The sequence below is a fragment of the Scyliorhinus torazame genome, chromosome 14 (genome assembly GCF_047496885.1).
Source record: "Scyliorhinus torazame isolate Kashiwa2021f chromosome 14, sScyTor2.1, whole genome shotgun sequence".
NCBI lineage: Eukaryota > Metazoa > Chordata > Chondrichthyes > Carcharhiniformes > Scyliorhinidae > Scyliorhinus > Scyliorhinus torazame.
In genome coordinates this window covers 105,931,889-105,950,492 of record NC_092720.1, presented here as the reverse complement: position 1 = coordinate 105,950,492, position 18,604 = coordinate 105,931,889, and the positions used below count along the sequence as shown (strand labels likewise).

At 46.5% G+C, this 18,604-nt stretch overlaps 1 protein-coding gene across 2 annotated transcripts in view; it reads right to left on the bottom strand.

Moving 5' to 3' along the window:
* Positions 1 to 1,278: 1,278 nt before the first annotated feature.
* Positions 1,279 to 18,604, bottom strand: part of LOC140389936 (ubl carboxyl-terminal hydrolase 18-like) — a 112,863-nt gene continuing 95,537 nt past the window's right edge. For both annotated transcript variants that reach the window (XM_072474596.1, XM_072474595.1), the window contains 4 exons: positions 17,468 to 17,599; positions 11,313 to 11,386; positions 5,651 to 5,699; positions 1,279 to 2,910 (listed from right to left, as the gene is read on the bottom strand). In XM_072474596.1, the coding sequence (XP_072330697.1) occupies positions 5,660 to 5,699; positions 11,313 to 11,386; positions 17,468 to 17,599 (246 nt within the window). In that variant the 3' untranslated portion in view covers positions 1,279 to 2,910; positions 5,651 to 5,659. The remainder of the gene's footprint in view (positions 2,911 to 5,650; positions 5,700 to 11,312; positions 11,387 to 17,467; positions 17,600 to 18,604) is intronic.

The window sequence follows — 18,604 nt, the reverse complement described above, 5'->3', positions numbered from 1 at the left end:
TGTCAGCAGGGGGGGGGGGGGCGGGGTGGAAAGTAGGGGAGGGTGACAGGGTACAGTAAATATTGGTTATTAAGGGGTGGGGTTCTTTTGTTTGTTTAAAACATTTCTGGGGATGTGGCGATGTACTTGTATATATGGGGTGTTTCTGATGTGTTATATTGTTATATGCATTGTTACTTTGTTATGGATTGTTCAATATTGTTTTGTAATTTTGGCTGTTCCCGTGTTTATGTTTTCTGAATATATCTTCAATAAATTATCTTTCAAAAAAATAGTGTGAAGAGGTTTGATATTAGTTTGTTGCACTATAAAGTTTATTTGCATTCTTGGATATTTTGAGTTCATGAGAAGAAAAACATGCATGAAGGACTTTTGGTAAAAGTTGGCAGGAAAACCTGCAATAATGCCACTTTTATAATCAGAAAATCATATATAAAGTAATTATATATATTTGAAGGTTTATGTGCATTACACCATTTGTCTGATTTTAAAAATTAACTCTAAAAAATTAAGCTTCGACTTATTAGGAAAATAAAAATAAGCAGTCTAATCCAAAAATTGAATTATGTATAAAATTGGGAAGATATCAGACCCCAATTACCAAAAATTGTGAAATAGAGGATAGGTATTTTGGAGGTAATGGCAGCAAGAATTGAGGTGGGTGGGCAGTTTGGCCCATGGGCTGGTGTGACAGTTTCATGGCACCATCTCACCTTTGAGCCATTTTCAAGAAGGCCTCATTAGAATCTCCCTCCAAAAAGGTGTTTTAACAGCTGTGGGATTTTTAAAATTTCAAATATTTTAAATTGCACTGTTACTCCCCACACTCATCCCACCTCCTCACACTCAACCCCCACACCCCAACACTTTCTCCCCCTCAGACTCCCTCACCCCCTCATAATCTCCCCTTCACCTTCTCTCACTCCCCTCACTCTCTCCCATCCATACTCTCTACCTCCTATCAGACTCTCTACTCCCACAACCTTTCTCTCTCTTCCCCCTGACACTCTCTCACAGTTTCTCAGATGCCGATTATCCACGCTCTTGCTTCCTCGAGCCCCAATTTGGCTCACTTGTGCCCTGGCATTTCTGCTCCCTGGGCTTATTCCCCGACCCTCAACTCCCGGGGCCCCGTTCCTCGAATCCCAGCCTCAGCACACCAGTCCCCAAACTCACTGCCGTTTGTGTTCGCTGCTCTTCTCGTCAAAAAGATTGTTTCTCTCCAAAATTTGCTGCTGATAGGCTCATTAGTGCAAACATGAGAAAGAAGAGGGAAAGTTTACTTTAGTCACAGTGACTGCATATTATTTCTGACTTTGATAAGAGCTGTAATGGTACTGTGACAGGACAGAAGCATTCAATGACTGGCAAGAAGTACACCAAAAAAATACACCGGAGCACAAAACATAAGTAAAATTTAACAAACACCGACTTACATAAGTATTCATGATTACATTTTTTGAAGTAAGCGTTTTACAGATCCTAATGAGATCTAAAATAATGAAATAGTTAATAAAAATACAAAAAAAAATATTTTCATACCGTCCTGCGAAAGATAACTAAACAGCAATATTTTGTAGCATTGAAGACCCATGATCAAACCTTAATTAAATAACGGTTTTCACCTTATAGGCCATTTAAAAAAATGTGTTAGGCTAAACAGTGATTATTTACAGCTGAGGTGGGGCATCAGACCCAAGTTCCACATCACTGTCCACACAAGCACTTCCTTCCAACAAGGTTTACAGTAGAGCAGGTCAGCAGTTTGGACTCCTTCCCTTAGTCTGAGAAGATTGAAGCCAATAGATTTTTACGGTTCAATAGACTCACTGCAGACCAGGAGCCATCAGCAGATTCCCTATCAAAAGACATTTTGCTGCAACCCAGTTTAGAATTTGAACGCTTCATGCGCTATGTCACTTAAAAGATTAAGGGAATCGCTTCTCGGCCTTTTGGCTAAGATCAAGCGTCTGTAGATTGAGCCTTTGGTTCGGATCTGGTGTGTCTCTCTTGTGGGGACCATGAATTGGATTCAATTTGAGTTGGTTTTTTGGAGCGGGCGGGGAGCTGGATTGGGGGATCGCCCCTGACCCACACTCTGGGCCCTGGCTTGGTAACTCAGAAAAGGAAAACATTTAAAAAAAAAGATTAAGGGAGAAAAAACTAACAAGGCATAAACATCTGAAAATCTTTCGATTGTTTGGTAGGAATACATTTCTTTACACTGAATCCTATTCCATCTTTAATCAATTCGGGATGGTTAAAAAATATATATATTTAAATTTAAAGTACCCAATTTTGTTTCAATTAAGGGGCAATAAAGTGTGGCCAATCCACCTACTCTGCACATTTTGGGTTGTACGGGTGAGACAAACGCAGACACGGGGAGAATGTGCAAATTCCACATGGTCAGTGACCCGGGGCTGGGTCCTCGGTGTCGTGAGGCAGCAGTGCTAACCACTGCACCACCGTGCCACCCCAGAATTGTTTTAATTTTAAAATGCAAGTAAAAGTCATGTACATTTTGAATTTTCCTTTTACATTTATCAAGTTAAATTAAATTCACAATTTATATTTGGAAAAGTGGATTTGAGAATGAGCTTGCTCTGAATTGTTTCACTGGCATTTTCTCATCTTTTTGCTTAACCCAAAACTATTTTTAATGAACCATTGCTTCACAATTAGAAAACCTTTCATAATTTGTTCAGCATTCAGATTTGATTTGAACTATTTTCTTATTTGCAACATCACATTAATGAATTAATGGAATATATTAATGTCTACAAGTCAGAAAAACATTTTATTGAACATAAGGACTGAAAATCTATTGTAAAACTATGAAGCATAATGCAAAGGAAGATGAAGAAGGGTGCTGATTCACAGATGGATGGACAGCCAATGTCTGCATTCCTGCAGTGAAAGAAAATGAGAGTCAATACCCCAATACATTAATATTTCTAAACTACGCAAGAAATCAAGGTTGCAACATGAAATTAAGGGGCTGGAATGAGACTGCTTGCCGACGCCGATTTTGTAATCGGCAGTCGGGCGGAGAATCCCTTTTTACGACAATCAGGGGCAGTGCTCGTTTTCGATGCTCTGCCCCCTCCAAAAGGGGAGTACGCCACATGGCATTGGGGCGGCCTCAGGACGTTACCTGAAGGTCCTCCCCCGATGGGCCGAGTTCACAATGGCGCGGTTCACTTGTGCTCTCAGTATTCGTGAACCTGGCAGGCGGCTACGGACTGTGTCCAGCGCTGCCACAGTCGGTGTGGGGGAGTGGGAACCGTGCCGCTGGCCAGGGGAGGCTTCGGCGAGGGCTCCAGGGGAGCACTATCTTGCAGGTCGGGTCTGCGCGCATCCGGCGCCATGTTGTACAGCGCAACCACCGCAGGTCTTCACCATGCGCAAGCGCGGCCACGGAACCTGTAATTCTCCGGCCATTTATTTCATAAAGCCCGTGTGTTTTACGTGGCGTGGAGGATCGGTGCTGGGGTCTCTCCGACTTTTTCATCATTGAACTAGACACACTCTCCAGCCATAGCCTTCAAAATCGGAGAATCCAGCGCCACATGTTCACGTGGAGCAGGATTCGTGAACTTTCACGACAGCAAAACTGGCGACGAATCTCGACTGATTCAGCGACTGTTGAGGGGCTAGCATCGGCGCCACGTGGAACACAATCGATTCCAATTGAAAACGGTGCCGGATTCGCCGGGTCCGTGATTGACAATCGGGAGGCTGACAAGCAGCAGCCACAAATACACATTACAATCCTCACACACACTCATCCCAGCCAACAAGATGGCACTGGTTGTGCTGAAGCACACCCATATAGCTCATGGGTTGGCTGGGTTCAGAGGGGGTGGCCTGCGGGGGCATCCATACAACCCGTGGCCCTGTTCACAGTGGCGTGCGCAGCGGCATGGCCACCTTTCCGGCTGCGACAACGATGTTCCGTGCCCATCCATAGCGTACTTCCTGGCCACCCTCCGCTACTCCCCAAGGCCAAGGCAGAAGTCCTCCGGCCAGTGGCACAATTGTCAGCAAACTATGACGATGTTGGGCATCTTCTGTACCCCCTCTCTCACTCATCAGCCACAACGCCGGTTTCATGATTTTTAAAGCACAAGTGAACCACGCTGTCGGGAACTCAGCCCATCGGAGGTGGAGAATCGTGGAGGCCCTGGGGAGTACCCCAACAGCCTCATGGATCAAAAAGCCCACCAAAATCATGAGGTTTGAGGTCAGTTACAGCAATGAGGTGCACTGGATTGAAGATTATTTTTTACAAGACAGATATGTCCCAAGATGGTTTCAGGAAACTGGGTTGAGGCGGGATTCTGGAGAGGGAGTTGAAATTGAAAGCAATTACTGGCTGTGGGTGGGGGGTACTCAAATGTTTTGCAACTGTAGCTGCAATGACTGGACATAAATAAGTTTTATTCAGCTTTCAGAACCTGTTGTTTCTGATTTTTAAAAAAAACTTCTCTTGTTCTGGCTGCTGATTCTTGACTGTTAAATAACACCGCTGTCGCTGGATAATTGCTTTCGATTTCAGCTCCCTGAAATGAAAAAGTGAAATGAAATGAAAATGAATGAAAATCGCTTATTGTCACAAATAGGCTTCAAATGAAGTTACTGTGAAAACACGCCCTGCAGCAAACAGCCTAAAACGGAAGTAAAAAGCTGACAGACAGCCCAGCTCCACCCACCCTCTGACATCACTGCAGTAGTAAACACCATTTCTTAAAGGTACTCTCACTACATATACACCCCCATTTATAAATACCCATTTCTTAAAGGTACTGTCACATGACACCTAGGTAAAACCTTTGAGTAAGTGAACTGGTGGAAAGTATCTGAATTGGACAGATACAATAACTGTCTTGCAAAATAATAATTAACCAGAGAGGCTGCCAATATTAATGTAACGGTCCCATCACACCTCTCGTACTACAGTGCAAAAAAATGACCAATTGTCTACTTACATTATATCTTAAATTCCACTGCTAGACGTTTATTGGAGAAATTACTGAGAAACTAAACAAATACTTTGTGTATGCCTTCCTGGAGGAAAATACTAAAACCTTCCCAGAAATAATGGAGAATTAAGTGTAAGCGAGGAACTTCAAAACATTATTATTTGGAAAAAGAAAAAGTACTCGAAAAAGTAATGAGATTTGAAGTAGACAAATCCTCTGGGCCTGATGATCTACATGATGTTGAAATGGGTGGTTGTAGATATGTGTAGATGTATTGGTAGTCATCGTTTAAAATTCTGAAGTAACCCCACAATTTAAAAAAGGGAGAGAAAACAAGGAACCACAGATCTGTTAGCCTAACATCAGTCGCATAAAGCAGCCGCAGATCCAGGGACTACATGAGTTGTTGTCGACGAGCATCCAGCACCTGCAAGTGCAGTTGGAGGAGTCCAAACGTGTGCAGCTGCAGGAGGTGGTGTGAAAAAATGATCTTTCATCTCACTAAGGTTTTGTCAGAGAAAACTTTAATTCTGCAGCACCATAGTCTTGTTCAGTATTGGGCTTTCACGCTTTTACTCAATGAAAATCTTTTTGAAATGGCATTGAAACCAATATTTATTTTGTGCACTTATCATGGATATTTCAATAAATAATGAACGACTAACCTGAAATGATCAGTCCATCCTCTTATAAAAGAGAAGATAAGCGGTTTGCCTACAAAATAGAATGAAAATTGTTAAACTTAGCTATCACATAGCAATCACACATATTTACATGCAGTCATAACCAATACAGGGGTATTATAAAGCTTCATTCAGATGTGGAGTCAGCGTTCTCTGCTGGTGGGAGGTTGAAACAGCACTAGTGTCAGTTTAGCAATCTTACCACCAATCTTACCACTCCACCCTGTGCTGGCAATGAGAAGCTGCAACTGGCACCTGATGAAATGAGTGGGTTTTGGGGATAAAACATACATGTGAGCATTTCCAACCTGGTTGTTCCAAATGTATCGGCCAACAGTTAGAGGCTAGTTTCCAAATGCCAATATTGGCACTAAACCATATGAAGTCCACCATACCCACATCAACACTGGGGAAGACGTGTGTAACAAAATTGATCTGATCATTAGTACCAGGAGCCTGGACCTTTACAATCTGAAAATAAATTTCATCCCCAAAGCAAGGCTAATTTAGCATATGACTAGTCTGAAAGATTAAATTGTACTTACTACATATTCTTTCATTGAAACTATTTGTGTAAGGGTGTACTACATATATCGCCACATTTGTAGATCTGTTCTACCCTTCCTCAAGAATTTTTGGCCTGTGATCACCCTCATATTTAACCTTCTATACCTTGACAACACCTTCACCAACTTTGATACGTGGGTAGGTTTTCAGCAACACATCCTGGACAATGAACAGAGTGACCTGTCAGTTAAATAAGCAAAATACTGCAGGCGCCAGAATCTGAAGCAAGAGCAGAGGATACCAGAAAAGCTCAGCAGGTCTGATGGCATCTATCAGGACAGAAACAGAGTTAACATTTTGATTTCCTTGACTTTTTTCAGAACTGAAGGGAGAGAGAATGTGTTAGAGCTGTCAAAGATTGCAACAAAAGTAGCAACTTTAAGAACAAAAGTCAGATGACCTAGTGTGGTAATGGGAGTGTGAGGTTGCACTGAATCGATAGATGTATGATTAAAACAAAAGGGGTTTAAGATGGAGGAGAAAGGTCACAATCTAAAGTTGCCGAACTCAACAGCGAGTCCCGAGGGCTGCAACATGCCCAGCTGGAAGATGAAATGCTGCTCTTCCAGCTTGCGTGGGCTTCACTGAAACATTGCAGCAGGCGAAGGACAGACAAGTGGGCATGAGAAAGGTGCTGAGTTAAAATGGCAAGCAACAGGAAGGTTTGGGTCATGCTTGCGGACTGAGCGAATGTGTTGCGTAAAGCGGTCACTCAGACTGTGTTTAATCTCCCCAATGTAGAGGAGACCACATTGGGAGCAGCGATACATTAGACAAAATGTGGAGGAAGTGCAAGTGAAATGCTGCTTAACCTGAAGGGAGCATTTGGGGCCTTGAATGGTGAGAAGGTAAAGGGGCAGATGTTGCACCTTCTGTGATTGCAAGGGAAGGCACTCTGGGAAGGGGATAGAGAGTTGGGCACAATGGCGAAATGGACCAGGGTGTCATGGAGGGAGAGGTCTACGCAGAATGCTGATGGGGGGGGGGGGGGGGGCATGAGGAGCAGATGTGGCATCATGGTGGCATCATACTGGCATCCTTTCAGTTAACTATTTCAGATACAGGGATTATCAAAGTCCTCAGTTATTTCTCTTACAATCTTCAAAAAGCAATAAGTTATTGCAACATTAGAGCTGCGATTCAATCAGAAAATGTCTAAATGTAATTTTGGGCGTGTTTGGCAGGGTGTTTTCCCACTACCTTTGTGGGTGCGATCCAGACGGTAGTCACCCACACTTAGTCGTTTTTTGGGCCTTGGGGAGTTTCTTCCCGGTCTAACTCACATTGTGGGCATGATCGAATGGCCTCATCGCGCCCAACTCGATGGCGCAATGAGGCCATTAAATTTCACGAGAGGCCTCTCGATTCTCGAAATGTCTCTCAAGATCTAATGAGATCATGTGAGACGTCGCAATCTGAATCTTGCCCTTGCTGATGAGATCCAGATTAACATATTTAAGTGAGCCATTAGGATCTTTTAAATAGGTCTACGCTGGATTCACCTGAGGCCAGGAATGAACACTCATGCCTGGGAGACCTCACCAGGGCGCCATTTAGCACTGATTCACACAAATTTGGACCAGGCATAAAAGCAGCTGGGAGATCTCTTTCGGGCTATCGGACGACACTGGATGGTCGGGCTTACGCAGGGCAATACCCTGCACTCCCGTTGGCTCCCAGAAACCTTGCACTGTTACCCTGACACCTTGGCCCTGTTACCCTGGCAGTGGCACTCTGGCAGGGTACCAGACTGGCAGTACCAAGGTACCTGTGCGCCAGGTTGCCCTTACCCCCCAAGAGGTAAGTTGGGGCAGTGGGGTGGGGGGTCTGGAGGCCACAGTGCGGTGTCCGAGGGAGGTCAAGAGACCGGAGCTCCAGTACAGGATGTGAGGCAACTGCAGCCTAGGTGCGTTCCCAACCAAGGCCAAAATAATCAGGAGCCCCGTTTGATAGTGGTGTCGTTCTCGGTGTTGACAAAGACCCTGCTCTATGCACCCAAAATGCGTAAAATCAGTCCCTTTTTCATTTTGAAAGGGTGTCCTGATCGCTTAAGTGAGCTTGAGGGCACCTCACAATCCTCACCCATGGGCAATGCCACCCCTCGCAGATATGGGCAAATGGGGACACCACTACGGTCGCTGAGGCCCCTGCTCTTCAGGCCCCCACCTTTTCAGGATCCCCTCTTTATCCTCCCAACCTTTATGAGGCCCTTGTATGATGACCCTTCATACACCCCCTTCAATCCCCCCACTCTTCATAACCCCCTCAGGTAGCGACATTTGGCAGTGCCAATCTGACAACTGGGCACCATGACATTGCAAGCCTGGCACCTGGGCAATTCAAAGAACAAATAAATGTAGAGCACAGGAACAGGCCCTTCGGCCCTCCAGGCACGTGCCGACCATGCTGCCCATCTAAACTAAACTCTTATACACTTCCTGGGTCCGTAACCCTCTATTCCCATCCTATTCATGTATTTGTCAAGATGCCCCTTAAATGTCACTATTGTCCCTGCTTCCACCACCTCCTCCGGTAGCGAGTTCCAGGCACCCACTACCCTGTGTAAAAAAACTTGCCTCGTACATCTCCTCTAAACCTTGCCCCTCGCACCTTAAACCTATGCCACCTAGTAATTGACCCCTCTACCCTGGGGAAAAGCCTCTATCCACTCTGTCTATGCACCTCATAATTTTGTAGATCTCTATCAGGTCACCCCCCCAACCTCCGTCGTTCCAGTGAGAACAAACCAAGTTTATTCAACCGCTCCTCATAGCTAATACCCTCCATACCAGGCAACATCCTGGCAAATCTCTTCTGCACCCTCTCTATAGTCTCCACATCCTTCTGGTAGTGTGGCGACCAGAATTGAACACTGTACTCCAAGTGTGGCCTAACTAAGGTTCTATATAGCTGCAACATGACTTGCCAATTCTTATACTCAATGCCCCGGCCAATGAAGGCAAGCATGCCGTATGCCTTTTTGACTACCTTCTCCACTTATGTTGCCCCTTTCAGTGAACAGTGGACCTGTACACCTAGATCTCTCTGACTTTCAATACTCTTGAGAGTTCTACCATTCACTGTATATTTCCTACCTGCATTAGACCTTTCAAAATGCATTACCTCCACTGGCACCGCCAACAGGGCAGCCTGGCAACACTGCCAGGGTGCCTAGTTCTCATTGCCAGTGTGCCAGGGGGACTGCCCTGCCCTGTCCCTGACTACCCGGGGGACTCCAATGGTTTCTGAGAATCCCGGCTGGCCATCTCGCCTAGTCTTCGCTTGTGGAGACCAGCAATAATTGATGCTCGATTTAAACCTCACTGGTGCGGCCAGTGACTCCCGGGCGCCCAGGTGGCCTTGCATATTTAAATGAATGGATCATGCCCAATGACAGCGTGATCCAGATCGTGCCAGGCGCCAAGAGTCGAGTGGCTCGCGCAGGTTTTTGCACCCAGCGCAAAGCCCGATTTGGGTCTCTCCTGTGATTCACATGGTGCACCCGGTGCATTGGTAGAATTGTGCCGTAGACCTCTTTCAATAGGTTTAAATTACCAAGTTTAATTGTTGCAACAAAAATGAGTAAATAATAATCAATGAAATTCGATCTAGCAGCTTAAGGGGCTAATTATAAAACAGCTGCAGCCTAATTACTAAGTTATTTTGAAATGTCAGTTTAATATAAACAGTGGGCATGATTTACCAGCCTGCTCGCGGCTGACTTGGTGATGCGATGGGGCCGTTGAATCTCGTAATTTGCAAAACTTGAGACATCTCACGACATTCAACCAAGCCTCGTCCTTGCTGCGCGAGACCTAGATCAGCATATTTAAATGATCCATTAGGTATCTAACCCCCGTGCCTCGGAGACCACGAGCGAGCACGTTTGACATTGGTCTCCATCAACGTGAACCAAACATGGACTGGCACCAGGCAATCGGGGGCCCCTGGCTGATCGGGCTCTGGGCAGGGAGGTATCCTGACACCCCAGATGCCACCTGGACACCCTGGCACTGCCAACCTAACACCCTGGCAGTGCCACCCAGGTACTGATAGGGTGCCCAGGTGGCATTGCCAAGGTGCCCAGGTGGCATCTGGGATGTCAGGATACATCCTTGCCCAGAAAAATCTGAAAAGTGATCAATTTAGTATTACAATTAAGTTCGGCATTAATCCCCCAATACATTAAACAAAAGGTGTGATTCTCCCAAAATGGAACAAAGTCCCCCAGCGAGCGCGTTTAGGTGCGTGTTTCCCAGCATTCGTCGTGCCGAGAAACACAGAGCTATTGAAGGGGTCAGACCAGGGAAACACGCAGCCGAGGCCGCACATAGCCCCATTTTGTATGGTGGGAAAGATCCGGTAGCTGGAGCTCCACATTGTAGCGAGAGATTGGGATACCATTTTTAAACGGTGTCCCGAACTCGGAGGTGCCCAAAACAATCCCTGATCTTCCTCCCAACCCGAATGCCATATGGAAAGGTCCCCAGTACACAGCCCCTGCCCCAACATCCACACCGGGCAACCCTGGTTTGATCGTGGGCATGCAGAAAATGCCAGCTTGGAACCTTGGCAATGCCAACATGGCATCCTGGCAGTGCCCATGCCAGCTGGCAGTGCCACCTGGGTGCCTTTGCAGTGCTAGGCTGGCACCAAGGTGGCACTGCCAGGGTGCCCAGATGGCACCATCAGTGCCAGGGCAACACCCTGCCCAAAGAGCATGCAGCTGGGGCCGTCTGATCCCCTTGGAACCCCCATGAGTGACGCTCCGTCTGGTCCCCGTTTGTGGAGACCAGTACTGACCGGCGCTTGCCTGAAGTCTCTGAGGTAAAGAGGTTGAATCCCCAAGCCTCCGGTACCTTGGGAAGCTGCACATTAGAATTAGGTTTATTGCCTCACTCTAATTTACAGATTTTAAAAAAGTTGAATCTTGCGAGACGTTGCGAGCCAGGTAGATCCTGGGAGCAGAGTCTCCCAGCTTTCAACGGCCACGCTGCACTGCAGCGAGCTGCTTTCCCAGCGCAGTGCAGTTGTTGAATCGCGCCCAAAGTTAACGGATGTATTGCAGTAATCTTACATTTCAAATTTATACCAAAGACGTGAGGAGCTGCTGGATGATCCAAATGTATTTTCAACATCTTTCCATGTTGCCTATGAGAGCAGAGATAAACAATATTCATAATTTAAATTAACTTTCACAATCTGAAAATCCAGGAAGAACAGCATTACAGCAAGTTAACCCATTCATTTGAGAGGCCTTGAAATGTTCACGTTGACTTCCTTATTCCTTGGGCAATGCAATGCATTTTAAATTGTCATGGTACTCTTACGTCTATTGTGACAGAATATAAAATGGTTATATGTAATGCAGAAAAGTAATTGGATGGAATTTTCCACTTCTATCGGCATGGAGAATCATGGCGGGCAGGGGCACAAAATGTGGAGAGATCGTAAGCCAGATTGCCGACGGCAGGAGGTAGGCGTGGCATTTTGTTCTCCCAAGTTTCATGGTGGGTTAAAGATTTTCAGATTAATCTATGTCAGGAATCATTCATTTTCATCTCATGAATGCGCATGAAAAGACCAACTCAGCAGAATTGTGGTCTCCCTCCATAGTGCCCCATGCCAGCAGATAACTAGAACGGTCTGTTTCCCGACCATATATATATATTTTCATTTTTCCAATTAAGGAACAATTTAGCGTGGCCAATCCACCTACTTGCACTTCCTTGGGTTGTGGGAGTGAAACCCACTCAGATACGGGGAGAATGTGCAAACTCCACACACACAGGATCGAACCCGGGTCCCTGGCACCGTGAGGCTGCAGTGCTAACCACTTCACTACTGTGCCGCCCTTTTCCGACCGCAGATAAGTGAGATACACTTGGAGAACTTCACCTCATCAATGATTTCAAGGTAGGTAAACGCTTCTTTAGCCTATCTAGACTAGAGAAGGGAAAGATTGTGCTGGAGTAAGAGTTACAAGTCTGTCCGAGGAGAGATTGTCCTGGGGCTGAGGCCACACAGTGAAAAGACTGTTCTGGAGCTGAAACCCCACTTGGCTACATTGGGAATATATTCCATGGCTTCTAGTTATGTTATACCCTTTTGCAGCAGATGTGGAACAAAATAGATCCGCACCTGTGCCACCATTACCTATTGGAGGCCATCAGCAGAAACTCATAACGAAAACCAATAAAATCATGATTCACACCTACACAGGTGAAGAACAATATAGGATGTTGTCAGAGTTTTTAAATAACCATAATAGTGATGATTTCAAGTTAAAAGATGAAGATGAATAAAGATGTGTAGTTTTGACAGTGCACATTAAAATGATGTGGAGATGCCGGAGTTGGACTGGGGTGAGCACAGTAAGAAGTATGACAACATCAGGTTAAAGTCCAACAGGTTTGCTTCGAATCACTAGCTTTCGGAGCACAGCTCCTTCCTCAGGTGAATGAAGAGGTGGGTTCCAGAAACATATATACAGATAAAATCAAAGATGTAAGACGGTACTTTGAATGTGAGTATTTACAGGTCCAGACAGAGCAACTGGAGAGAGAGATAATCACAGGTGAAAAAGGTGTGAATTGTCTCAAGCTAGGACAGCTGGTAGGATTTTGCAAGCCCAGGCCAGATAGTGGGGGGCGAATGTAATGCAACATGAATCCCAGGTCCCGGTTGAGGTCGCACTCATGTGTGCGGAACTTGACTATAAGTTTCTGCTCGGCGATTCTGCATTGCCGCGCATCCTGAAGGCTGCCTTGGAGAACGCTTACCCGAAGATCAGAGGCTGAATGCCCTTGACTGCCGAAGTGTTCCCCGACTGGAAGGGAACATTCCTGCCTGGCAATTGTCACGTGATGTCCGTTCATTCGTTGTCACTGCGTCTGCATGGTCTCGCCAATGTACCACGCTTCAGGACATCCTTTCCTGCAGTGTATGAGGTAGACAACATTGGCAGAGTCGCACGAGTATATACCATGTACCTGGTGGGTGGTGTTCTCATGTGTAATGGTGGTGCCCATGTCGATGATCTGGCACATCTTGCAGAGATTGCCATGGCAGGGTTGTGTGGTGTCGTGGTCGCTTTTCTGATGGCTGGGTAGTTTGCTGCAAACAATGGTCTGTTTGAGATTGCACGGTTGTTTGAAGGCACGTTGTGGGGGTGTGGGGATGACCTTGGCAAGATATTCGTCTTCATCGATGACGTGTTGAAGGTTGTGTAGTTGTGAAGAAGATGTCGTAGTTTCTCTGCTCCGGGGAAGTATTGGACTACGAAGGGTACTGTCGGTTGTGTCCTGCGTTTGTCTTCTGAGGAGGTCTGTGCGGAGTTTTGCTGTGGTGCGTTGGAACTGTCAATCGATGAGTCGAGCGCCATATCTCATTCGTACGAGGGCATCTTTCAGCGTCTGTAGATGTCTGTTACGTTCCTCCTCGTCTGACCAGATCCTGTGTATACGGAGGGCTTGTTCATAGGGGATGGCTTCTTTAATGTGTTTAGGGTGGAAGCTGGAGCATCTTGAGGTTATCCGTGGGCTTGCGATAAAGCGAAGTGCTGAGGTGACCGTCCTTGTTGGAGATGAGAGTGTCTAAGAACGCAAACGATTCTGGGGAGCAGTCCATGGTGAGTCTGATGGTGGGATGGAACCTATTGATGTCACAGTGTCGTCGTTTCAGTGATTCTTCACCGTGGTCCAAAGGAAAAAAATGTCATCGATGTATCTGGTGTATAACGTCAGTTGAAGGTCCTGTGCGGTGAGGAGATCTTGTTCAAACATGTGCATGAAGATGTTGGCATATTGAGGTGCGAATGTGGTCCCCATGGCTGTTCCGTGTCTGGATGAAGAACTTGTTGTCAAAGGTGAAGACATTGTGATCCAGAATTAAGTGGATGAGTTCCAGAATTGCGTCTGGAGATTGGCAGTTATCGGTGTTGAGTACTGAGGCTGTTGCAGCAATGCCATCGTCATGAGGGATCCTGGTGCAGAGACATTCATTGTGACGATGAATGTTCCTGGTTCAACTGGTCCATGGGTGCTGAGTTTTTGTCCGAAGTCTGTTGTATCGTGACAGAAGCTGGGTGTTCCTTGTACGAAGGGTTTTAAGATGCCCTCGATGTAGCCAGAGAGGTTCTAACACAGGGCCCCATTGCCTGATACGATAGGACGGCCTGGTCTGTTGGCCTTGTGTATTTTTGGGAAGCAGCAGAGATCTCCAATGTGGGGAGTACGTGGGATGAGAGGACGTAGGGTGTTCTGGAGGTCTGGATCCAAGGTTTTGATCAGTCTGTTGAGTTGGCGGGTGTGTTCCTTGGTCGGATCTGCGGGTAACTGTCTGTAGTGTTCCTGGTTGTTGAGTTGTCGGTACACTTCTTTGCAGTAGTGCGTTCTGTTCAGTATGACGGTGGCCCCTCCTTTGACTGCTGGTTTGATGACCATGTTGCGGTTGGTCTTGGAGAGCGCGGATGGCATTGAATTGTGCTTGGTGACGTTCAGGGCTGTCTTGTGAATGCAACCGATGAATCTGGCATTGATGCGACTCCTGACGGCTTGAGCATCCATGTCGAGTCTAGGGCAGCGGCCTTCCGGAGGTGTCCAATTCGACTTTTTTCTCTTCAGTTGCCACACCGCAGATCTCTCGGTCTGCTGTTCCGGTTCATTGATTGTTTCATTGGGTTCGCTGTCAGCCTCTTGGGGCCTGTGGAAGAACTCCAGGAGCCTCATTCGCCTGATGAATTCCTCCATGTCTCCATTTTGAATCACTAGCTTTCGGAGCACTGCTCCTTCCTCAGGTGAATGAAGAGATGGGTTCCAGAAACATATATATAGACAAAGTCAAAGATGCAAGACGATACTTTGAATGCGAGGCTTTGCAGGTAATTAAGTCTTTACAGGTCCAGACAGAGCAACTGGAGAGGTGGATAATCACAGGTTAAAGAGGTGTGAATTGTCTCAAACCAGGACAGTTGGTAGGATTTCGCAAGTCCAAGCCAGGTGGTGGGGGTGTGTGAACGTAATGCGACATGAATCCAAGGTCCCGGTTGAGGCCGTACTCATGTGTGGAACTTGGCTATAAGTTTCTGCTCTGCGATTCTGCGCCGTTGCGCGTCCTAAAGGCCACCTTGGAGAACGCTTACCCGAAGATCAGAGGCTGAATGCCCTTGACTGCTGAAGTGTTCCCCGACTGGAAGAAAACATTCAAGCAGGAAAATTCCTTTCCAGTCGGGGAACATTTCATCAGTCAAGGGCATTCAGCCTCTGATCTTCGGGTTCTCCAAGGTGGCCTTCAGGACGCGCGACAATGCAGAATCGCTGAGCAGAAACTTATAGCCAAACTCCGCACAGATGAGTACGGCCTCAACCGGGACCTTGATTTCATGTCGCATTACATTCACCCCCCACATCTGGCCTGGGCTTGTGAAATCCTACCAACTGTCCTGGCTTGAGACAATTCACACCTCTTTAACCTGTCATTACCCCTCTCTCCAGTTGCTCCATCTGGACCTGTAAAGACTTAATTACTGGCAAAAACTCGCATTCAAAGTATTATCTTGCATCTTTGGCTTTGTCTATATATATGTTTCTGGAGCCCACCTCTTCATTCACCCGAGGAAGGAGCAGTGCTCTGAAAGCTAGTAATTTGAAACAAACCTGTTGGGCTTTAATCTGGTGCTGTAAGACTTCTTCCTGTACATTAAAATGAACAAATTGGAGGAAAAAGTATCTAAGAAAACTATATTTTATTCTTTTAGCTGAAATAACTTGGGCGTGAATTTTACTCTTCCGCCAGGCAGGTTCCAAGCCAGGAGGGGAGGGTTGGGGGTAGCATAGAATTGCATGGACTGGATTACTTCCGGAATTCCGCCCGCCCCAACCCAGATGCTATTTCACAGTAGGGTCCTTGGACAGAAAGCCTCTCCATGCCACTATTAAGGCCTCTGAGTGCCATTTAACGGCTACTAAAGGGCCTTTTCCACCATTCTACAATTTATAGGCTGGTGGGTGCCAGTTAGATAAGGGTACCAAAAAGAAAAAGTGAACTTTCTCAATCCTGGCAAGAAATGTGGGGGGGGGGGGGGGGGAGTGGGCGCACCTCAATCTGAAGGCCCCTTCAGATTTGGGATGTCCTCCCCTCTCCGGGACTTGGGAGCTCTGGCCCTCCCTCTCCACCATCCCAAGATCACCCCTCCCAAACCCTTCCAGGACATCCCCCATTTTACCACCCCTGCTACTTACTGAATTGCAGTCCCAGGACTCGGGCGCAGGCATGGTGCTGCAGTACCTCTTTCGGCCACTGCAATGCTGTGCTGAGAGGGCCTAAAAGCTGTCAGAAAATCAGAGTGGCCGACAGCCCCTCAAAAGGTGGGCCATCTGTCCAAGGGCAGATGGAAGTCTACCCTGCTGCCAATCAATCCACATATGAGCATAAAATGGCAGCTTGCCTGCTGGAGTCAAAGGTTGCATTCCCCGCCAACTCCCAGGATGGCGGACACCAAGCACTTCCCAGCTGGAAAATTCAGGCTATGGTATATTAATAAATTATCTGCCTCACAAGACTGGCTGTTACATTTGCCACCATTGCTTCGCCTAATCCCCGTGAAAGACAATCCCTTGCCCCTCCATTCCACTGTTCCCTCTTTGTTTTTGTCTTCACAAATTATCGTTGGACTTTTGATCTATTCTCCAAACTTGAAATAGCAGTTTGCATCTGCACAGCAAGTCAACAAACATGTCAACCTGTCTGTATCCACTCTCTCTCTCTCTAGCTCACTGAAACACAGCTCTTATGGTGTCAGCTACATACTATTTGTTTAATATAAATTTAGAGTACCCAACTATTTTTTTCCAATTAAGGGGCAATTTAGCGTGGCCAATCAACCTACCCTGCACATCTTTTTGGGTTGTGGGAATGAGACCCACGCAGACACGGGAAGAATGTGCAAACTCCACACGGATAGTGACCTGGGGCCGGGATCGAACCGGGTCCTCAGCGCCGTGAGGCAGCAGTGCTAACCACTGCACCACAATGCTATCAGCTACACACTCGTCAGCAACTAAACAGAGAACAAATGAATGGGTTTACGAAGGAGTTCACCTGATGGCAGACTGTACTTCAAATAGTCAGGCATAGTGTACAAAAACCAGCCTCAAGCAAACTAGACAGGTCTATAATCTGGGTGATGGGATTGTTATTTTGGCTCTGCATCTTAATTATACCAGTACTTACTCTCCGAACACGTTCATCATTGAAGTAGTACCAGTCCATTTCTTGAACGTTCCTTACATAAGCATAATAATGCCCAAAGGTTCCACTGCCCACATGCACAATCACAGACAGAAGTTTGTATTGCCATTTGTTCTGCAAAGCAAAAAGTAAACAATTAGCAGCAACTGATTGATAATGAGCGTGATTAAACCACCACATTGCGCCCGCCGCAGATCTTGGCGGCAAAATCGAGATCCACACCACGTGCGTACCAGTTTGCAATTGACCCGGCTCGCTCCCGATGGCAAGTTCTGGATCTCGCTCAAAAATGGTGAGCATATCATTAATCGTCATTTGCATTCATTTCAGCCTCATTAGTGAGATTGAAGTCAAATGCAGTGGCCTACCAGGAATTAACTAGTTCCACAGTGTGAAATCATACGGGCATCGTTTAGCACTCCTTTTTAAAACTATGAAGCTGCTGCAATGGCTGCTGAGGGGAGGCGAGTAGCCATTTCCATTTTCCAGCATGTAGCTCAAGGGCATTAGAGCTGCTGACACAGTACTCAGCGTTGGGGGGGGGGGGGGGGGGGGGGGGGGGGCAGTGCTTACTCCTCCCTGACAGTGCTTGTAGGACCTTGGGGGTCTCCATTGGACGGAGGGGCAGCTGGAGCGAAATTCAGAGGCCTTTGAGTCACCTGGCTTTGCCAGTCCTGGTGGCTCCCCACTGTCTGCACTATGGTGTTGACACCCTCAGCAATGCTCCTCTGTGGGTGTTTCATCTGATTGGCAATCAGTGGCTAGCGGTGTCCCTCAGAGATCAGTGTTGGGCCCACAATTGTTCACAATTTACATAGGTGATTTGGAGTTGGGGACCAAGTGCAATGTGTCCAAGTTTGCAGACGACACTAAGATGAATGGTAAAGCAAAAAGTGCAGAGGATACTGGAAGTCTGCAGAGGGATTTGGATAGGCTAAGTGAATGGGCTAGGGTCTGGCAGATGGAATACAATGTTGACAAATGTGAGGTTATCCATTTTGGTAGGAATAACAGCAAAAGGGATTATTATTTAAATAAAATATTAAAACACGCTGCTGTGCAGAGGGACCTGGGTGTCCTAGTGCATGAGTCGCAAAAAGTTGGTTTACAGGTGCAACA